The sequence below is a fragment of the Mastomys coucha genome, unplaced genomic scaffold (assembly GCF_008632895.1).
Source record: "Mastomys coucha isolate ucsf_1 unplaced genomic scaffold, UCSF_Mcou_1 pScaffold15, whole genome shotgun sequence".
Lineage (NCBI taxonomy): Eukaryota > Metazoa > Chordata > Mammalia > Rodentia > Muridae > Mastomys > Mastomys coucha.
The window spans coordinates 101,153,318-101,177,162 of record NW_022196897.1 but is presented as its reverse complement, the minus strand read 5'-3'; the positions used below and the strand labels follow the sequence as shown (position 1 = coordinate 101,177,162).

General features: G+C 41.6%; 1 protein-coding gene across 14 annotated transcripts in view; it reads left to right on the top strand.

The window, feature by feature from the left end:
- The window catches only part of Meis2 (Meis homeobox 2), a 211,083-nt gene that overhangs the window by 42,615 nt on the left and 144,623 nt on the right, over positions 1 to 23,845 (top strand). For all 14 annotated transcript variants that reach the window (XM_031371411.1, XM_031371414.1, XM_031371407.1 and 11 more), the window contains one exon: positions 23,456 to 23,601. In XM_031371411.1, the coding sequence (XP_031227271.1) occupies positions 23,456 to 23,601 (146 nt within the window). The remainder of the gene's footprint in view (positions 1 to 23,455; positions 23,602 to 23,845) is intronic.

Here is a 23,845-nt window from a genome sequence, read left to right as displayed (position 1 = left end):
AAAAAAAAAAAGAGGCTCCCCCGTCTTTTGGTCACCGCCATCCAACAGTTTGTCATCTTGTATTATTGTTATGCACATAGAGTAGTGGCTCCTAGCCTTCCTAGTGCTGCGACCCTTTAATACAGTTCCTTGTGTGGTGGTGACCCCCAACCTTAAGATTATTTTTGTTGCTACTTCACAATTGTAATTCTGCTACTGTTTTGAATCTTAATACAAATATCTGTGTTTCCAATGGTCTTTGGTGACCCCTGTGGAAGGGTTGCTTGACTCCAAAGGGGTTGAGACCCATAAGTTGAGAACACTGACTTAGAAGAATACTTTTGTGTACCCACTGGAAAAAAAAATTTGGCCTTACTGACAAGAGTGCCCACCATGGAGTTCTGAATTAAGAAAATGTAATGACGTGAGGTCAGGCAGGAGTTCATATCTCTGCCTCTTTAAAATTACTGACTACATCTTATATTTTCTGTGCCAAATTCTTAACTTCTTAGTTAATCTCCTCTCTCTTGATGGACAGGGCGATAAAGGATGTGATACCTTCAAAAACAGATAATTAAACCCATACAAGCTCATTATTAGGCACCTATTTTCTTCTCTGAATCCTTTGGCAGATGAAGCCTGGTTCTGGCCTACAAGTTTCTATTTTTAGAGCCATTCTCTACATCTCTTAGGACTGTGCAGAATTCTTGGGCTTCATAACTGATGCCAGGTGCCAAGCATTCGAGTCACAGTACCAGAAATGGAGATAAACGTATAAGTTGTTACAAGATCCCTGACACATCATTTTTATACCATGTTTACTCAAGTTCCACTCATTCTTTGTAAAAACCTTAGCTGTCAGTGTCCCCCTTTCTATAATTTTTTCCACTTATATTCAGTTACTTCGTAAATATTCCACAAAAAGAGACAGAGAGCATATTCTAGGGTAATGCAAACTAAATTGGCCAATTTAACACACAGTCACTTTTGGTAACCCTGCCTTTAGTCCACTAAAGTACCTACCCTAAGCTTGTCAAACCTAGGTCTTTCTTAAGAGCTGTAGATTATGCTGAGTGAAATGCCAATCACATTGTCTCAGAGGCAGAGAGGGACTTAGATTACACTCTAAGGCTACTTGTCCATGCTTATTTATTATTTATTTATTTATTTTGTTTATTATTCTTAAGTTTTTCAAGACAGGGTTTCCTTGTGTAGCCCTGGCTGCCCTGGAACTCACTCTATAGACTAGCCTGGCCTTGAACTCTCAGAGATCCACCTTCCTCTGCCTCTGGAGTGGATGCTGAGATAAAAGGCATACGTCACTCTACCAGCCTAGCTTCCCTCTTTAAATGAATGAACTTACAAAATGCTCCATGCTTACAAATTTGTGAGTGTCTCCAGTTCTATGACTTTGGATTAAACCAGATATTTTGCAAGTATCTCTGATTTTTTTTTTTTGAAAGCGTCTCTAATTCTGCATCCCGTATGTAACTTGTCAGCCATGACTATTTTACTTTACTCTTACATATATGACTTATAAATAGAAGCAATGTTGACAGACTTGTTTGACTCCCTTCTAGAAATAAATGACTCATTTTGGATTGTATGTGAGAGCTTCAAGCTGCTCACAGCAAAAATCCACGACAATGAGAAAGTCATTAAACTGTCTGTCCAGACAGCAGGGAGGAAGGGAGAGAGGGGAGGAGGAAGGGAGGGGAAAAAAGGAGGGAAGGAAGGAGGAAGGTAGGGAGAGAGGGAAGGAGGGAGGGAGCGAGGGAGGGAGGGAGGGAGGGAGGAAGGGAGGGAGGGAGGGAGTAGCAGTTCCTTAGGTAACCTGTACTCTATATTTTCTATATCACCAGTGGTGAACTTTATGCTCCTGTCGTTTGTGAACTTGTTTGACACCAGAAGCTCACTTCTGAGCCCCTTGATTTCACTTTTGCACCTAGCCATTCACCTTTATTAGTCATCTCTATACAGTTTAACACAGTAAGGAAATATCTCATGACCTTATTGATGATTTCTACAGAGTGTCTTTAGAACTATTCTGTCAGTAACTTCTCATTTATTCAAGATATATAGGTTTACTTTAGAAAAGGGAGTCTTTTAACAGAATTCCCCTGGCAGGGGGACACCTCTGGTTTTCTTTTGGAATGCAAGAAGCCAGCTGCCTGTCTGGCAGGCTATCATTCTTTATCATAGAACCCAGTAAAAGGAGAGGGATCCTGACTCAAACAATCTGTGGAAACTTAGCTTTGAATTCGAGGCTCACTGCTGCCTGTGTCTGTCTGAAACTGAAGAGGCCGTGGGGAACGGGGGGAAAGGAAAGCAGGGCTCTAACACAGAAATTACTTAGACGTGCAAAGTTTGTTTCCCAGTGAGTAAAGAGCTTTGTTAGGAGAGACTGCCCAGATCACATGATGCAACCTTTTGACAACCCGCTGTCTGCTGGGGACGCTGTGAGAGATGACCTTTTGACCTAGGAAGGAATGCTGTGAAGGTGGGAATGTGCACTCAGCCCTGGCCCATGAGAGAACATGGAAAACAGCCCAGCTGCTCAGAGCTCACGGAAAGCTTGGCGTTAGCTTTGAATTTAGAATCAGATGCTAGAAATGTAAGGGAATTTCCTAAAATTATTCCAGATCTTTCCCTCACCCCCACTGTCTGATACAAAACTTACAAGAAACAAACGAGCTGTCTTGCAAATGTACGTTATTTGAGAGGACGAAAAGCTTCTGCTTTCCCACCAGCTCATGGATGAGACCTGTGTCTTTGCACCGTTTTCCTGCAGAGCATTAAGCTTGTGTGCATGATTTGGTGGCCTTAGGTGGGTCTGTGGAGGTGGGGGTGGGGCAAGAAAATGAGTCCATTGCTCTAAAAGCATTCCCAGTAGCGATGGTCTTGGCGGAAACAAAACTCCATTGTGCGGGGCTGAAACCTGAGAAAGCCCCTGTTTCTCTGCTTGTTTTAGTCACCAGCATTGATCCTGGTACATGTGACCCTTTGAGAGGGAGCACCCTTGGTGACTCCTCCTATTACTAAATACCATTGTGTTTATAATGGCTATTTATATATGGTTACACTCCACGCCTGTGTGCTTAATAGGCATTCTGGAACTCCGATGCCACCTCACTAGCACAGGGACGCATGCTTTGCTTACCCCCTTGGTCGTTCCTTTACCCTACACTTTTTTGTGTTATTCCTTGATACCCTCTGTGAGAACCAAGTAGGAAGCTTATCATCCCTGTGCAAAGGGCAGTCTGGATTCTGTGAGGTGTTGGGAGGCAGGAGGGGGGAGGGAGGTAAGGGAAAGGAAAAAAAAAAAAAAAACAGACCGGCAAAGCCTTGAAGAAAATAGGTTACTTTATTATTTTTTTTTTCCAGTTCCACAATGTGTCTGCATGCTTTAGTACTCATTTCTCAGCTAGTTGGGTCCCAGGAGGCCCCATGGAGCCCTGTGCAGCTCAGGGAATTGCATCTGTATAAAATGGGGTGGGGTGGGGGGGGGGCGGAAAGAAATGTAGTTTGTAGAGATTGTTCTTTACCTCGGTTTGGGTTCAGAATGGCAGCTGCTCTCCGACTTTGTCTGTGACAGCACAAAGGCCGGCAGAGCTGAAAAGCAAGTCAGCAACTGGAGAGACAAAAGCAACCATCAGCTAATACGGCTCCACATGGCCTGACTAATTTATGAGAAAAAAACTGTTCTGTTCATTGGATCAGCACTCCGAGGAGGCAGGTGGAATGGTAGGAAGTTTTCATTGACTCTCCTGAGCAACTAAGGACGCCACGAGAGATCCTTCTCAGTTTGAACTTTATCAGGGTCTACGCTTAATCAATAGGGTATTGGAAAAAGAATTAATTACTAAAGCAGAATAAAACAGCTGCATTTTAAACTGAGGATCCATCAATTCAGTAATCTCCCAGTTACAGGCTAGGTGCCACGAGGATTTCAGTCCATGTAATGAGGAACCCGGGGACTTTGCTCCTGAACAGGCTGGGAATTCACATTATCCTGTTTCAGCAATTTGTCATTAGTACAACTCATTTCTCCTCTCCTGCACTACAGCTTGTATTTTATGTACTGTGGAACCCAGGAAGTTCCCACATTCAGGGGTGGGAGGGTGTGAAGGTGGAAATCATTGTCACCCTGAGAAAGAGTCTTAACCTAGCTGGGCCTCTTTCTTCTGGAAGCTGCCTTAGGAGAGGGTTGGGACTGGACCTCCAACTCCATTGTGCACTGGAGTCAGGACACACAGGGTGCACCCTAGCCTGGAAATGTTTCATCTATGATTTCCATAATGGTGGATTGCAAGGAGGGCTGAGGACGGTTATGGGAGATGAATTAGGTTTTTAGTGAGCTCATTAGGGAGGCAAACAGAGTTGAGACTGCAAGGCGGGGAGAGGGCCTGTAATCAGTTCTGCTCTCTTTGTTCCCTGCCTTGGGGGACATGTTTCGAAAAACTTCTTCGTTGCAGGGGCTGCCCAGTCTGGCTGAGCCCGGACTGCCATCCTGGTGGCTGACTTGTTGATTTCTAAACCTCTTAATTCATTTTTTTTTTGTCCAATTTAATCTTTTCTTTCTGAAGGAAAATTAGTTGAATGTTAGCCCTCTCTGCACTATTCACCTCTTAAATTATGCTCATTTTGAAGAGCTTGTTATGCCTGAATAAACATGAAACGGCTTGGCGGGTTCCCATCCGAGGCACACCCATTTTAACACCATGTATTTGCCATTCCTGGAAATGTCTCATTAACTTCTGAAAATCTGCGAGCGTGATATTTTGGGCTACTGTAGCACACCTCTTGGCAGCCACAGAAGGCAGTTTGGTTAATGCCTCGTAATATCCATTTTTATTCTCAACATGAAGAAAGACTCTCTATAGAAAATTGATGCAGTTTGCTCTGCTAATTTTCATGCTCATTCCAATTAATTTAACATGACCCAGATTTTCTTCCTCGGGCTCATCCTGACTAATTAGGAAAGCAACACCTAGAACAAGTTATGTTTAATAACATTGAGGAACACTAGTTGTGAGTGATTTTGATGCTAATAAAGATATTCACTGATGGGGGCAGATATTTTATGACAATTACGGTATGTGATTTGGAAGTCCCAATGTGCTGGTTGGGGTATAGAAAAGCTAGCAAGTCATGATGGGAGATAATATTGTTTTGAAGATTTCTGCAGCACCTGAGCAAAACACTGGAACTAATTACTTTATTTATTTATTTAATTTTTGATAGGACAGGCAGAGCTGTTAAGTGATTTCATGATAATGGGAGGGGTGGAGTTGTGGAGTCGCAGGCCTGACCCATATTCACTAGGCCAGGCTTTCAAGACTTACTGAACCTTGGCGAGAGAAGAAAGGCTATCAGGCCATCAGAGAGCCACAGAGCTTGGACAGGAAGGGGTGGTTTCTCTGTGCTTGGCCTTCCTTCTTTTATCACATTTTTTTGTCACTGGGATGAATCAATTGTACAGCAGCAAGGCTGGAGTGGCAGTGCTGTGTCAGAGGTAGAGGGTTTCTAAAGTAATATGGCTCAAACATGTGAATGATTGAGGACTCTTTCACTTTCTCCCAAGGAAGGCAGTGAAAGATAAGGGCCTAGGAATAACACACACACACACACACACACACACACACACACACACACACACACACACATGCACACACACGCACTGTCAGAGGAATGAATTATATCAAAGTGGAGGTATGACTCTGAGGGTATGTGCCCAGTATACATACTCTGGATTCAATATACAGTGATGAGTGCTCAAGCATGTGCTAACTTACTCACACACACACACACACACACACACACACACACACACACACTCCTTTTCAATGTCAAGAATGTACCAGGCTCTGTTGTATGTGTTAGGAGAGTAGGAAAGGATACAAAGGCCCCGGAGTCTGACTTTCTCATAGCCATATGTGTATGTTCACAGACAAGTACCTACCTCCAGTTGTCTTCCACTGATCAACCACAAACATCTTTGACTGAATGACTCAATACGGCATAGAAATATTACAAAGGGTCATTTTTTAGGGGGATGGCGAAATTCTAGACAGAAACCAGTATCTCAGGGATGGCCATTGTAAGATATAGTCTACTGTAGTGCGCTTGCTGGTGTGGATGCCAGAAGTGGACACAGGTTGTCTTATTTTAGTACCCTCCACCTTATTTTCTGACGTAGGATCTCTTACTGAACCCAGACCAGAGTTCACTGATGGGCTGACTGGCTGGCCAGTAAGCTTCAGGAATCATGCTGTCCCCATACTAGGGTTTCAGATGTGACTTATGTGATTGCTGAGGATGTGAAATCATAGTATGCTGCATGGCATACTTACCTGACTGAGCCATAGTCCCAGCCCTGCTGTCACATATTCCAGGAGAGTTTGTGATCCCTACCTCAGCCACTTGTTACGCCAGCACCTTGCTTAACCTCCTTAAGCCTCAGCTTCATGTGTATAACAGAAGCCAACCCTGAATGAACTGTAGTCATGCGTGTGATAGGCTAGCACACTGTCTGGAAGACAGTAAATTCTCAGTAAATATTGTTTTGAATTAATACTGTTTTATGGTAGGAAATATTTAGAGTAGAAATTTCTCTAGAGAAATAACATAACAGAATAGATGCTTATTATTTCCCAATGCTAATTACTAACGTTAAAGTGTGAAACTTGAATTGACAAGAATATTTTTTTTTACTGAATGTTATGAGCAGGTTCCTTTTTACCTTCCTGTCTAAAAACATGCAGAGTCCCCGACCTTGTGACTACTCATTGGTAGCTTTCATCTGTGTCAAGTCATGAACTGCTTCCTCCCGGGTGAGGACTTCCATTGTTGGAGTTTATTTAGTTCCACCTTTTATTTATTTGATATGGAAAAAAAATAGCTTCAATTATATCAGCAAGGTTAGACAGAATAAGGTGAATAAGGAAATTAAAAATGAGCTCAAGCAGCCAGGTTTGGGGACCCAGGCCTGCATTTTTGTACTTGGAAAGCTGATGTGAAAGGGTTGTCAGGGGTTTGAGGCCAGCCCAGACAGCTGAGTGACATGGGCTTAAAAATAAAGAACCACATTGTAATTGATAATGAAGCTAAAAACCACTGCTTTGTAAAAATCTCTATTTGAGTGGATCAAAAATCATCACATAATCATCTATTTCTGGTAATTTAACCCAATAATATTCATAGACTATAAATCATAAATTACAGAGGCGCTTCATATAGGACAAGACATCAAAATATCATTCACCTTACTGCCCATCTCTGTCAAAATGGGTATCGTCATCTATGGTTGTTACCCTTGATAAGGGTATAATCAGTTATTCAAAAAATTCAATTATTTATATATGGAAATAAAAAGGAGGAAATGAAGAGAGAGAGAGAGAGAGAGAGAGAGAGAGAGAGAGAGAGATATTTTACCCACTGATTCATGTTTTAAAGTTGCATCGTGAGCCTCACAGTAGACAATGATAATTATTTTCCTGTCATTGGACAGGGATCCATAGCAAATGTCAACTCCACTTTCTTGTGTAGTGACACATCAAACTATTATGAAAAGTGGATAGATTTGTGTGAAAATTTCATAGACATAAAATCCTTTCCCAAGGGAAATAATCCTCTAGGTTTTTTAGCTCTTTTCATAATTCTGACCCTTTCAATAATACAGCACTTTTGAGAATTTCAAATTTGCTTTAAAAATCTTTGAATTATCACATACAGTAAGACTTGGAATATAAGTAAAAGAGGAAGTCATTACGAGTATAAGTGGAATTGTGGGATATAAATTGGGCAGTTGTCACTTAGCCCAGGAAAGACCCTTCTCGAAGTTTTGCAGCGTGGAGTGAAGCCGGTCGCTCTTCAATGGTTACTGACTGGTGGCAGGAATTGTGTTGTACTGGGTCAGCAGTGAATTCTTCACTCAAATGGTGTCGAGTCAGCTGGTTTTTAATTTGTTATCTTCTCAAGAGCACATTCACCGACTTTATCACTGAGAAGAATGACTCCCTAGCCTGTGTGATCAAGATCGGGAAATGCGCTGGCTCAGCACAGGAAGGCTGGACCACCACTTGATTGGTGGCCCTTGGATCGGTCTGATCTCAACGCAGAGATGTCTGACTTCTCATAGGCTGGTTTCCACAGGTGTATGAGTAGACCTACTGAGAGAGGAAAAGCTTTCTTTCCTTCCTGGGCAGTGGTTGAACAATCTTTCCACTCACACGGCTAGTGACCAGTGCTATCTTTCTTTAAGACTCAGTATGGGCATATAACACAGTGATCCAAAAACTCAGCTCTGGCCTTTGTGCCCTTAGATATAAGAATGGGACAAGGTTTTAGTTTGTTTGCTTTTTCTTAAGTGAAGGCATTTTTCTGCCAATTGAACTAATTTTTCTTCACATGAAAGAGACTTTAAAGCAATACAAAAGAGGCCCAACCCTACTTTTATTTAATGACACTAGGTACATATTATACATCTCAAAAGTTGAGATGAGGCATTTGGACATCATCTGGCATCGGTATACCACTGCACTGCCCAGGCTAAAGCCACAAGGCATTTTTTCTCTCTACACATTACTTTTTCCAAATTATCAATTATATTTTTTTAAGGGAGGAGAAGCCATGTGGCACATGATGGGAGAAGCTGGAGATCTAACTGTGCTACCAGTGCCTCGTGTGTCTATGTGAAGATTTCTAGTAGGGAATGCAATATCAGGCTGATTGTCCCGAGGATGGCCTGGTACATTGTATACCAAGTCCTGGCTAGGCTGATGCCTCCCTTTATCGTACAGCCTCAGGGGTTACCTGAAGACATGGTGTAGGGCTTTGTATGCTTGGGAAGACTGAGATAAGACTGAATTTTCCCAAAGGATTTCAAAGAAAATATTCAATGAAGAATCATTTTGTTACCTTGGAAACTATCACTGATATATCTTAACACAAATGGTTGGCTTTAGGTAATATGTCTTCACAATGCGATTTGGCTAATAGAGAAAAGCAGTTTTTATCAAAACCTGCAAAATGCTTTCTGACCATTTGTTTTATATGTTCATGAATTAAAGCCACTTATGTATGAATCATTAGGTTCATGGATATCATGCTGGGTTCTCTCTGTAGCATCTTTCAAATGCTACACCCAGCCATTTTAAACTTTCAGAACATTGCTTTAGTAACTGAAGATATCCCCACCCCACCCCCTTACCTCCCACTCAAGTCTGTACTGTGCTAAACATCAGGTTTTTGGAGCTTTGACTGTTATTTGCTTAATAATTTTTTAATCAACTTTACTGGGGAAAAATTCTCATGCCAAGGTTTCTTCCAGTTAAAATGGCCAGCTGATGAATTTGAGCCCCTGTATAATTTGATGGACCAATCCTATCACTTCCCAAAAGTTTCCTTGTGTCTCTTCGTTGTCTTTCCTTCCCTTTGTATGTGCCCTGGAGCCACTACTGATCTGCTTTTGGTCATAAGTATTTGTTGGCCTTTTCTAGAACTTAATATATTTGAAATTATACAGGTGTCTCATGTTCCTTTGTGTGTGGCTTCATCCATTCAGCATAACAACATAATGACCTTGACATGTAACACCCAGCAGGCTTCAGTGGTAGATTCCTGTGTGTTGATGGGTAGTATCTCAGTGTATAGATACAGCATATTTTGTTTATCTACTCATATTGTTTCATTTTAAGGATATAATCAGGTACGCAGGCCATTGTTTCCAATGTTACACCCCACTCTTTATTACTTTTACATTTTATTTTTAGTTATGTGACCACACACGTGTGTAGAGAGTGGGTGTACACATAAGTAAATGTGTCTACAGAGTCCAGAAGAGAAAGCCAGGCATCCCAGAGCTGCCTAAGCTGGGTGCTAGCACCTGAACTTGGTTCCTTTGTAAAAACAGTACCTACTTTCAACTACCGTGACATCACTCCAGCCTCCCCTAGAAATATGGGTTTAAATATAAACCTAGAAAGTTCATATCCACATTCCAAAGATTCTTCCATTTGATTAGTAAATTCAGTATTGAGATAATAGGAGTGGTGTGTGTGTGTTTGTGTGTGTGTGGTATGGTGTGGTGTGTGTCATGTATCTCTGCATGTAACTCTTTTGGGATTTCTTGTGGTTCAAGTTTTGGAAGAGAAAATAGCTTAGCCTAGAATTGTGTTATGATGTGATACAATTGAGCATAAGAAGGATTAATTTTAGCAATAAATTTCATCTATTTTTAGCAATGCATATCTTTGTAGTGTAAATAATATAAACCCTATCCCAAGTGCTTCAAGTGCATATGCTTATCCATATGTAAGGTGCTGTGATATCATTAGTTAGGGGCATTACAATCACATTTTTGCAAATCAGTTTTGCAAAATTACAGAAATATTCTAATTCAAGTACTACCTAGGCTTGTGAACATCTTTCAGCATGCTTCCTGGGATTGAGAGGGGTAGACCACTCTTCTCATTACTTGTTAACTTTTTTGAGATGTAAGGGTACAGCCTATTATTCCTTAGTATATTCCTAGGATTTTCCAACCATCGACATAGTTAATTTTAGAATATTTCACCACTCCAAAATGAATTCCACACCATTTAGCAGTGATTTCCCATTTAAAGTACTTTTAAGAGGCCCTGTGTTTATGTTTCTCTAGTACACAGGCTATGTGCAGATGAATCAACTTGTGAAATCTCAGATTATTCTTATTAAACAGATTATTTATTTCCCTAGAGTTAGTACATAAATACCATGTATATTCATTTGCATGACATTATAAATCATATCTGCTTGTTCTCAAATCATAGCAGTGGACTTCTTTAAAACAGCAAGCTGAAGTAGGGTGTCTAGATGCATAATTATTTCCTTTAAAATGTTAATGATTTAACTTAGACATTTCTTTTTTTGTTTTTTGCTTTGTTTTTTTGTTTTTTGTTTTTCCAGACAGGGTTTCTCTGTGTAGCCCTGGCTGTCCTGGAACTCACTCTGCAGACCAGGCTGGCCTCGAACTCAGAAATCTGCCTGCCTCTGCCTCCCAAGTGCTGCCCGCCCTGCTCTAACTTAGACATTTCTTAAACAGAAAGTTAGAGTTCTACTGGAAAACCCTGATGTGCTACTATTCTTCAAAAAAAAAAAAAAAAAGCTATACTTTTCTAATAATGAATAGGCTTTAAGCTTGGCATTAGTTTTAAAAAAGTAATCAGTTATCAAGTGTGGTATAGAAAGCCTGTACTCAAACCGAGGCAGGAAGATTACAAGTTTGAGGCTGTTCCAGGATACATGGGAGACCTGTGATATAAATAAATAAATAAATAAATAAATAAATAAATAAAATAAATAAATGAAGGAGTGGAGAGATGGTTCAAAAGTTAAGAGTACTTGTGGCTGTCGCACAGGATCCAGGTTTGGTTCCCAGCACCCATGTTGGCAGCTCACACTTATCTGTAACTCTAGTTTAGGGGCTCCAACACTCTCTTTCTGTCTTCCGTGGGCATGCAACCTCATAGACATACACACATGCACACAGACACATAAGTAAAATTTAAAACAAACAAATAAATGAAAATACCCAAACTAATTACCATCTTTATAATGCCACTTTTCTCCTACATGCAGCCATAATGGCCTCCTATGAGTCTCCTACAGGAGCTGCTGATTGATATCTCAATGGAGTTGTCTTAGGAAATAGTTCTAAAGAGATGGCTGGCTTTGCTCTTGACACAAAGGTTTGTTGTAGAAGTTTGGGTGTATTATTTAATAATACTAATTTCAAGGTTGTGCTTTTATGAAATGGCCTATTATTTTCACTTCACAGTCATAGGTATAAAGTAGATGTAATGTTTTAAAAGGCTTTTGTGGGTCCCCTTGAACTGATACTTGCTGTTATACTTTCAGAGAGAAACACAAACTTAAGAATCCAAACTCATCAGCTGTCTTACATTATAACTGTCCCCATTTCTTTTATTCTGTAGCAAATACGACGATGAAGCAAATAATTCTAAAAAGGAAGGGTAATATCTTCTGCTACAATTAAATTTGCTTTTTAAATTATTTTAACAAATTTTATTATCAGTGGATAATGTTTAACTCAATACTATAATATGCTGAAACTGGCAGTACGACCCAAAATTCTGTGGTTATACTGTAAGATGCACTTTCAGTATAGTTAATACGAACCGGGAGCTGACTGATCATGGTCTTGTGTCAGTAAGAAACTGTTTTTACAGTTTATAGTATAGCAGTGGGTTTTCTTAGGTAGGGAATGCTTTTTGTAAATATAAAGGCCGTATCTCTTCACAAAAGACCTGTTGATTCCAAGATGTTAGCCAGCTATCTTTACTAAAACACTTTAGAATGCTAAATATAGTCCACTTCAGTTAAATATGGATGCTTTAAAAAAGAAAATCCCAGTTAGTCTGCAACAGAAGGACATTTTGTGTGACAATATTTTGCATGATTAAAAATTTAAACAGAATAACAGCTATTTATATTTACAGTTACATGTGAGTAATTACTAAAGCAGACAAAATACTTAGAGCATAATTTAATAATGTTTTCCTCTAGCAAAGGTGCCAAAATTGTTATTTGCATAAATTTCACAATTTGTACTGAAACAGCTAAGGGAAACTGGGAAGCCATGCCTCCTCAGCCACCTTTTCTTCTTCTTTGGGAAATATGGGCAGGAGATTCATGGATCATAGCATCTCATTTTTTGTAGAATTTTTCATAAACACCAAAACCCTATGTCCAAGCCTCAGGTGAAGGAGACGAGGTCCATTCATACTTTCCCTTTTGGGGTCTTTATTTCAATGGTCAGTCCCAGCTCAACTTCAAGGCTCCTAATTATAACATTTACCAGTTCAAAGATTAACCTCGGAGAGGGGCATTCTGGGCTGTTGGTAACTTGATCAGCTTGGTCCTCTGTGGGTCCTTGCTCTGAGTCTTTGTATCACAGGAGGGAGATGGTATCTGGCACATTCCTAGGATGACTGGAAGATAGCAGCCTCTGCATTTAGGGCTGAAAGATTGTGAACTCTGTTAGCTGAAATGCCACGCTGGGGAAGCCAGGCAGACATTACAACAGCTTCAGCTGGGGGTAGTGCAGCACAAGGAGAGTCAAATTTGAGAGCTGGGACCCGACTGGACATTTGTCCCTGCTTCCTACCTTAATAAAAGCTGAGTGTTAACTGTGGAAAAGGGCATTTGAGAGGTCACTAAAAAGGAATCATTAGAGTGCCCAGAAGGGCTTTATTATGATGTACTGTGAATAAGTCCGGAAGGTACTTGGTACATTCCTATGTACTTATCAGGTAACAGAGGAACAAGTACATGCTTTTATCCTACACCACAGAGATTCTGCTGAGCTGTAATGGCAGAGGACCATGCATCCCACGGGGTGCAGCCAGTACTCTCTAGAGCATTCTGTGGGAGACTTAGGAGAAAAAATATTCTTTCTTAAGGTAGTCTAAAATTCGTAACTGAAGTGTCTATATGAGCACGCTCTCTCTCTCTCCCTCTCTCTCTCTCTCACACACACACATACACACACACACACACCCATGCACCCCACATCTATATATTTCAGAGAAGAATGAATGAAATATATATACTTCAAATGAGAATAACCAAATGAAGTGGAGAATAGACCAAACATCTTGCCAGCTTCCCTTCACTTCTGCTATAAAGGATTAGGCAGTTCCAGTCAATAAACAAAGCCCTTTTATGGCTCCTAGCGGGTAAATTGAGGGGACTGATTTGGTCAAGGACCAGTATGAGGTTGTTTCTGTTCAACAGCTAACAGGATTCAACATGCTATGGAAAATACAGGCATGCAAAACTATACTCCGACACTCACGTTGCCAGCTAAAGCCTAAAACACAGCCACATTTACATATGTGTCCATCTGTCTGTTTTTACACTTTATTTTTCCAACCAGTGGGTGAAGTGGTTTTCATCCAAGCTGCAGTCTGATTTTTTTTTCCCTCACCCATCATTTCTCATTCTATCCTATAGATGCATATTTTAAAGTGTGCGCTATTTGTCCCTGGACAAGCATTTGCATAGTCCTTGCAGGGACCTGCCCTTTCCTCTGGGAAGTTGAGCCATCTCTGTAGATCTGTCCACTCTGCAGCTGCCCTCAACAGCTAGAGTATCTCAGGATGTTTCCCGAGCAGTCCGTAGACCCGGGGGTCTCATCCTATGCCCCCACGTCTGGCCTGGGCCACGGTGCCACAGTCACAATCCGGAGCGAGCCTGCAGGGTGAATGGAAGTGCTTTGGCCCTCTACAGTGGAGAGCCTGCGTAAATCCTGTGTAAATAGAGAGAGGACAACAAAGCCTGCGCCCCCGCGGCTCTGAGCTTCTGGAGCCATTTGGGGCTGAATTTGCTAAATGCTGCTTATACCGCCTGAGAAGTTGAAGAGAAAGGACCATAAAATCCCCTCTCTTTCTTTCCCTTTCTGTTTGTCCCCCCCAAGGGGGGGGCGGGAGGGGAGGGTGTTCAGGACCAGGGAAGCCGAGGTAAGCCTATGAAGACTTGGGTTTTCAGTGCTCTTTTGAGTGTGAAAAAGGTGGCCTGGGTCACTGTCCCCTCTTTAATGTCGGAAAACCCACACAGTTAGTAAATGTTGCATGTAAACGAAAGCGTTCATTCCCTTCTGCTTCCTTCCTTGCTTGTGGACCGTGAACTAGTCACTTGAAAAAAAAATCACAAAAAATTTTCACTTGAACATGTCCAGCCGGTTAAGCCCAGCAGGAGAGTAAGCGAGATCGGTGATCAGTCTCTCTTGCTGCTGCCCCGTCCTTCCCTGAATTTCTGGGTGTACTTACCAGTCCCAACTGTCCTGGTGTGAAAAAAATAATAATAAATTGCTTGTGGAAAAAACGTTGACATTGCTGATAGTTCGGGTAGTACTTGGAGAGTAGCTTTTGCAAGGCTATATTCAGAGACAAAACCAGAGGGAAGCACCCCCTCCTCTTCGTCCTTCTTATTTGAAATCTTGGTACAGTTTTCTCAGTAGGAGGCCCTAAATTAAACTCCCGGAGAGAACCCCCTGACAACCGGCAAGAAAATATCTTTTGACTGTTAGTACATTTTAATCCTATTTTCTAAGTACTATATTGAGAGGGAAAAGGAAAGAACATTAGCCTACAAAATACTACGTGACATTCACATGGCTTTAGGGTACTTACTTTTTAACCACAGTGCCTCTACTAACCCAAAGTGATGCTCCTCCCTCGATGCCAGCACCTCTCTTTCCATTGGAAAGGGGACAGGTGTGATATAGGGGTACCATCTTCTCCACAGACAATCCATGTCATGTGTCCGAGTGCACACACTCTCTGGGAAGGACCAACATAATGACATGCTGTGCAGTACAGAGCCTAGTGTGGCCCAGAACCTCACCAGGGCAGAGAGAGTGGAAGGAAGAGTCCCAGGCTCCCTGAAAGCCCTTCATGAGCATAATTCTTTAAAACAGGGTGTACTCTTCTCAGATCTGGTGGGATTTTGCTACCAGTGTGTTTGGCCGGTTATTTGATGGTTTTCCTTATGCTTGGGGTAAGAAAAGAGTGGAGCACAGTCTACCTCTCAAACACGTACGCTTGTGAGAAGAAAAATTGAAAACGGAAGTAAGAAGGAATGGCTGAGTAAGTCAAGAACACAGAACCCCAGCTCTGGGACAGGACCTAGGAGCACCCCTGAAAAAGAGACCCCTCTTTCACTAGGACCTGGAAGCTGAATAGGAATTTGCCAGCAGAGTAGAAAGTTGGAGTAGGAATAAAAATGAAGAGAATGCACATCAAAGCATCAGGGAGGGGTAGAGGGGAAGCATCTTCAATGGTTCCTTGATTCGGTCTTGAAAATTGTAGCTGATCTTCTTCTTTCAAAAAAATCACTTAGTGTAAACTTTAGATCTATAAGGAGAGGACGACCTTATAGATAGTAGATACTCTTGTTTTCGGAAAGATATGCACCTAATTATTTCTTGGCTCATGTTTCTCTTTCTTTTATCATTATTAAAGGATTGCATGTATTTCTTATGTTAGGAGAGATACATGGCCATGCCATCCGGTTCTTGTAGAGGTCAGACTGTGGGATTCACTTCTCTCCTTTTATTCTCTGAGTTTCGTAGATCAAACATTGGATGTCAGACTTAGTGCCAGGTTCCTGTTCCTACTGAGCCATCTTACCAGCTCTTGAGTTTGTGTCTAAATGCACTGTCACACAATCTCTATCTGTGGCATAAAGACAAATGAGTATCCTAGGCCTGTGTTCTGGAGCTGAATTCTTGGGTTCAGGGATAATTCAGATGCTAGCTTCACCATCCTGTCTTCTTGCCATTCCAGCAGTGCATAAGGGTAGGGGGTAGAGAATGGACCATGGGCTTTGAAGGCCAAATGCTTGTGTCAGTCACTTTCTGTGGTTTCTGACAAATGACTTAATTTCTTTGAGTCATTTTTTTTCCTCTGTAAAATAGAATATATAATAGTAATGTGTCCATTCTTTCTTTCCGTTTTTTTGTGAGGATTAACTACGATTACAACATTGTGAGTGCAAATAAAGATAAATGTGTGGGGATGGAGATAACGAAAGTGATAAGTGTTGGTGAATGGGGAAAGGGGGCATTGTATGTCACAAGATACCAAGACTGAAAACTCCTGCTCAAAAGAAATGTTTTGGGACTGTGTAAATGTGTGTATGTTCATTCAACGGTCTGTGCCTACCTACAAAAACAGTTAATCTACAAACACTTTGGCACTTTTATACAAATTGCACCACTTTATAAGTGACACAAACACACATGCACACCTATGTATCTGTTTATAGTCATATATATTGTACACCAGCATCTGTGTGTTTATAAATGCATGTAAATGCTAGAAATGAGATGGTTGGAAGCCACTATTTCTATTTACCTGGGTTTTTTTTGTCTATGTTATCTAACAACCATCTATCAGTAGATTGCATCTCTGCCTGCTAGATTATCTGTTACTGACCTTGGCAGGGTCTCCATACAGCCCTGAAAACCTAATCACAAAAATTCCGATTCTAGCCAGATGGTGCACATCTTTAGTCCCAGTATTTGGAAGGCAGTCTGGATCTACAAGTGGATCTGTGAGTTCAAGGCCAGCTTGGTCTACATAGTGAGTTTCAGAACAGCCAGAGCTATACAGAGAAATGGTGTTTCAGAAAACCAATAGCAAACAAAAAACGACAGCCAAAATTCTGACTCCACATTGATCATATGTGAAGCCTTCTCAGGCCTTGGTTGTCTTGCAAAGAAAAATATGCCCATTTTCATTTTTGGCCAAACCGGACCAACACTCATACACTTCTAGCTGTTCTGCCCTAAATTAATCCTTCACCAGGATTTAGGCCTTTTTTTGTAACCTTGGGCCTTCTTCCATGTGTAGTTGATAAGAGGTCTCAGACAAACTAACAGAGAAGTGAAAGCCAGTTCACAGCATGTGGTTAGCAGAGTGGTTTTGGAGAAGTTAGCCCTAGAATTAGATTTATCCTTCATCATAGAGAACTTTGGAATCTTGGGCAAGGAGGCAATCACATTGCATCAATGTCCCCTGGAAATAAGTTCGTGTCTTAAGCCATGGGGAAAAGAAACCATGAGAGTTCTCTATTTCTATGGTATTAGATGCATTCTAACGTACCATTGCTGTGTTTATTATGTCTTTCCTCCAGACTTCTCAATGGATGTCTTGGTAAAAAACTGACTGTAAGCTAAAGGAAACAATGCAATATGCAAATGAATGGAAGTGTGTCCATTGCTTGAGTGGTTTTTATGACCAAGGGTTTTCTGTTGGAGAGTTATCTAAGGGCACTGTCGTGGGGTGCCTACGTCTGGCTTCATTCACTGAACGCCTATTAGTGGATATGGACTTTGGCTTTTCTGAAATATTCAGTATTCCTCCGGATTCAGCATCCTGAGACTCAGCTGCTTACATTGCTCACCTAGACAGGTGTCTCTAGACAGTCAGAGCAATGCCTGTGCTCTGAGAATACTAAACTCGGCCCAGGCAAGAATGTAGAATTTCCTTTAGAGCATAAATGTAAATCCAGTCAGAGATGTTCTCATAATACTACAGAGTCTTAAAACAGTAGAAGGATGCAGAGATTAGAGAAGGCCTCCAGACAGCAACAGGGGTAGCAGTCTAAGGGGATATTCTCAGAGCTATGCAGCTGAAGTGGGCATGAGAATCACCAGCAGGACTTACTAGCGCTCATACTGATGTGCTCCACACTTAATACTTCCCAGTCACTAGGTCTTGGGTGGATCTGAAATCTGCCTGTTTCTTAGCTAATGCCTAAACTGATGAAGTTCATTTGAGGAGCCAATAGTCATGCTCTGTTTAACAGCAACATGAGATGATCATGGGAACATCCAGGACCCCAGAGCAGACCAAAAGCCCACTCTAATCTCTGCAGAAGGCTCACATATAATCATAGTCACTCACCATGACCACTCACCCTCAATGTGGAATAGTAGAGTACTCCTCCTGGGGTACATTTAATTTCAAGTCAGGTTATCCAAAGGAAGGCCCTGTGCCAGTGATTTGAGAAAATTGCTCAGTCAGAAACAGGTTTGCTGAACAAGCATGAAGACCCAAGTTTGTAGTTTCTAGCACCCACATAAAAAGCAGGACACATGTCTGCATCTCAATTATGAGGAGGCAGAAGACAGAGACTGGATGCCCCTGTGGCTTGTTGACCATCCAGTTACCAAAGCTCCAGATTCCAGATGCAGTCAATGATCATAAGATGCACCCTATCATAAGAGGGTGGAGGGCTGGTAAGATAGCTCAGTAAATTAGAGAGTTGCTGTGCAAACATGTAGACCTGAGTTAAGATTCTCAGAAACTATATACAAAGGTAGGTCAGAATGGCTGTGGTTGCCTGTCATCTGTGCACTGTGGAGGGCAAGGACAGAAGGGCTACTGGGGCTTGCTAGCCACCAGACTGGCTCCAGGTTCTGTGGGAGCCAGAGAATAATAGAGTAGGACACCCAAGTCCTTCTCTGGCCTACAGATACCCTTGTATGGATGTGTGCACTCCCACCATGCATGCACATACTTCCTGCCTCTCCCCATGCAGACTCATGCACATACATGCATGTACACACACACACACACACACACACACACACACACACACAATTAAATTAACTTTAAGGTGGCTTAGTGGGCAAAGGAACTTGCCATACAGTCCAGCAACCCAAGTTTGATACCTGGAGACCATGTGGTAGAAGAAGAGCGTTGACTCTTACAAGTGGTCCTCTTACTCCTACATGTACACCAGAACACATGCATGCAAAGAATCAGTGCCAACATTTGTGCTTAAGCAAATCCCTAAAACTTGTTTAAAATGCACTGTCTTGGACTCAGAATATTTTGATTCAATGAGTCTGGAATGAAGGTGTGCGATCTTCACTCTCGGCAATATCTCTCACTGTCTAGTATATTCAAAGTCTATGTACCCAGCAACCTTTGGTATTCCTTCTCATGTTTTTACATATTATGTCTTACTAAGGTATACCCAATCTGAATATCTTGCCCAAAACTTAGATCTTCACTTTAGTCAAAGGGTTAGTAACCCTCAAAGGGAAATAAACAGCACTTAAAAATTTTTTTTTCTTCATCTTCAGAGATGAGTATTTGGTAGCTATAGTCACCCACATAGGCCCTAGGAGCACTAAGATCTCTTTCTCAAGGAGGGACGTTCTTGGAGTGTTTAGAAGTAAGTGTGTGCATGCAAGCAATTTACCAGCCACAAATAATAGCCCTTAGGTGCTCTGTGGGGCCAGTTCTCCCCAGGTAACCATTGTCAGAGAGAGGAAAAAGCTTTGAGTAAGTCTTTCAGTCATTTACCCTGCCAACAATGGTCCTGTTGTTGAGGTTATGCACCTAGGTGGGACATAAATAATGAAGAAACCATTCTTTTTCTGGAAGCTTCTGCAGTACTGAATTACCATTACTTCAGGGGTCAATGTGTGTACTCTCCATGCTCCCACCTCCTCTAGCACACCCATTGTGCTGGTGTAGACACCCTCTTCAGCACATTAGCTAGATTAATGCACAGCCTTGAAACAAGAAAGCAATAGCCTGCATTAACAGGGGCTTAGCTCCAACAGAGGCCTGTACATGTTTAGTTTAGCTTTAGAGCACAGGGTTGCCTTTCAGACCTTTTCTTTACGTTACTCTTAGCTCTTGGTACTTGACTTGGTTTGTAGTCCACAGTGGGAAAAATGATGGTATTTATTGTCTTCGGGAGAGAGAAATTTCTCTTTTTGTAGAAATATAAACACTAGCATTCATAGTCTTCTATACATGTATGAAATGGTCAAACTTAATAAAAAAATATCCTGTTGAGAATCTAGTCATTAATATAAAACCAGACATGTTTTTGTTTATAATTATTTATGACACTGATCTAAATTCAAGTATTTCATAACATTTTTATGAAATGGACTGCTTTCTATTAAAATTCATGTAATGCTTCTCCTCCTCCAATTTAAGTCAGTCATCAAAGCACGCTCATGCTAGCAACATTTTTTTTCCCTGGAACTAAACATAGTGAATCATATAGTCTGAGAGTGTTATCAGTCCCTTTCCTTCTAAACAAGAGAAAATGCCCCATGGAGCCACTGCCTCTCATTTTTTAAGGTCATTGATTGGGTTCAAAAGGCAAATGCCTTTTTTCATTGAACTTCCTTCAATTAAGCCATTAACCTTTTGCAATAAGTGTATTCAAAAATCTATCAAAGAAAGCTAAATGAGATTTTAACAAAATCCTGACAATTTCAGCTTAAACATATACACAGAAACCATATGTGCTTAGGAAGAAATATATACACACAGGCATTGTTTACAGAGTGTGTTTTTCTATTTGGAAGACAGTGAAAGAAGAGTTATTCCATACATAATCTGAAACGTGCGTTCAGAGAGCCACAGAGATGGCACAGTCAGAGACAAAGATATCTCTATCCACAGTGTGGAGACAGACAGACCGACTGACTTCAAACTTGGACTTGCAATGTGAATTTTTCCCCCCTCATCTCTGGGTACTGCTTTTCAAATTTGCCTCAGGCTACAGAACAGCACCTCAGATCCCCAAGGCCCACTGCCTGGCTCCTAATAGCCACTCTCCATCTGTGTCACATGAGCCGCTGATGAGATCGCTCCAGTGTCTGTGTTTTGGAGAGCACATCCACCCAGGTGAAAAAGCTGGGGTTGCCAAGGAGCAGTCAGAAGCCATTAGTGTGGGTGAGAATTTGCCTTGCAGCAGTTCCTTAGCACAGTGGAAAGTGTGTGCACATGTCTCCATGCAGGCTTGGGCATGTGTGTGCTCGTGTGTGTGTGTGTGTGTGTGTGTGTGTGTGTGTGTGTGTGCGCGCGCACGCGCGCGAGCATGCACAAGCCCCAGTTAAATGTACATGGCTGTGCTAGGAAGGTCCACAGATAGAGATTAGATTCTATATATCCACTATTCAAAAACCAAAAGATTTTTCTTTTCCTGCCCACATATTCATTCTTTGACTAACTGTGTATATGTGTCCCTCCTCTGTCTATGTCTCTGTTTGTCTGTCTCCATGCCTGTCTCTGTCTCTCTCTGTCTCTGTGGGTCTGTGTGTGTGTGTGTGTGGGTGGGTCTGTTTCTCTCTCTCTTTCTCTCCCTCTCTCTCTCCTCTTTTTTTTTTTATCATAACAGAAGGCAAAGAAAAAGAGAACAGCAACTTCGGGGTCATGCTCTACTGTTTGGGCAGATGGAAGGGAGCTGCTTTGCCTTGGGGCAGGGTGGCTGTAACGAAGTGGCCTGTCAGTCTGTAAATAGTGAGGGTCATCCCTTCCATGTGATGGAGGGGATCGCATTGCAGTGAAAATGGAAATGTCAATAAAATTAATCTGCCAGCTCTTTGCTGTGGTTTTTTTCTGCTACTCTGGTCAAAGAAGGTTGAGGTTTCGTTTTTTGTTGTTGTGGTGGTGGTTTTTTGTTGTTTTTCTCAGTGAGAGAGCAAAAGGAACAGGTACCAGGAAGGCCAGGAGGCAGGCTCAGAAGTTTTAAGGCCAGTGCTCCAGTGGGCAGGAAGTCTGGGTAGAACAGCTTTGGGAGGAGGGAGCTGGGCTGGGGATTTGCTGGTGGATCTGCTGCATTCCTCCGGCAGCTACAGAGTCCCCAGCTCAGGCTACACTGAGCACAGAGTTTATTGTTTTAGGTTTTCTTGGACAAGGTTTTTACTTAGCGTGGGATTTATGGCATTTACTGCTAATGAATGTCTATTCTTAAATTACAAAAAAACCCATCTCAGCGCAATTCCCAGATGTCCTTCCAGGACCCCAGCTTCTTAAACACCAGCAGGGAGCATAAACTCTCCACTTCTCTGTTTTCCTCTTTCGTGTGGCTCCAGGCTAATGATGTGCAAGGAAAACAGAGCCATCTATAAAGCCCCAGTGCTGTCCCCGTATTCTTCATTTATTTTGCATTTGATTATGCCACAAGTCGGATCTTGTTTCTTTCCTTTTTTTAAAGTTATTAGTTCAAATATTAATGTAGGGATATGGCATATATTGCTACTCTTGATTGATGCCTTCCCAAAAACAGGAAGACGTGCTCGTATGAATTTTAAGAAAGTAGGGGTCCTGCAATGCCTTGCCAGAAGAGTTTTTCAGATACATAATTTAGATGCCCTCCAGGCAGGCTTTCAAGGCATTTTTGCCGGAGGGCAAGAAAAAATAACTCTGACTGTTAAAAGTAAATGATTTTTGCTAATGCACAATTAATGCCAGAGAAAAGGCACAGAAGAGAAAGATGTTGATAAGAAGTTCTGATTAAGTGAGCACCCTACCTTGATGTGTGTCTTTTTGTCTGCCCCCCCCACCCCATGATAATGATCAGTGGTGCACAGAGCTAAAAAGTTTTCATGTCATGCAAATGCGGAACTCTGGGTCATAGGAGGAGCGTGTGTATGTGTGAGTTTAGCAGGTGACAGTTCTGGGAGGGGCTGAGCAGGCAGTGCGTTATGTGCAATCAACAGTGACACAGCTACTGTCACCTATGCAGGCAGCCTACAATATATAGACTACAGAACATTTAACTTGATTACCCGGCAGTCTGTGCTCACTATGGGCACGGGGATGTATTTCTACCAAATGGGCTTTCTCGTAGCGGTTTGCCCACACTGGGTTCCATAATTGACAAAGAGCTACCGCTCTCTGTCAAGTACACAATTATAATTGAATTAATGATATGGGCAAGTGTGAGACACACAAAATTAACATTTGAAGAGGCCTGGCTTAATTTTGTCTTTTACATATTTGTGTCTCCAATTATACTTTAATGAAAGAGAATATACCCCCTTAATGGATTTCTTTCAGAGAGCTTAGCTAAGCTCACCATCGGCCTGGCATTGTTGTTGGCACCTTCGCTACGCTGGCTCTAATGGATCTTCATTTCTTCCTGTTAGGCGATGGGTTAGACAACAGCGTAGCCTCACCTGGCACAGGTGATGACGACGATCCAGACAAGGACAAAAAACGCCAGAAGAAAAGAGGCATATTCCCCAAAGTCGCAACAAATATCATGAGAGCATGGCTCTTCCAGCATCTCACAGTAAGTTACCATAAAAGACATTTAAAATGACAGAAAGGTTTTTTGTTTGTTTGTTTGTTTTGTTTTGTTCTTGTCGTTTTGCTAAGTTTTAGCAAATCACATGGTCTCGCAAAGGGTTAGTTTTGGTTTTGGTTTGAGTTCTGTCCTTTTGTTTGTTTCTCTCTTTTCCTTCTTTCTTTCTTTCTTTCTTTCTTTCGTTCTTTCTTTCTTTCTTTCTTTTTTTTTTAAGCAAAAAGACAAGAGT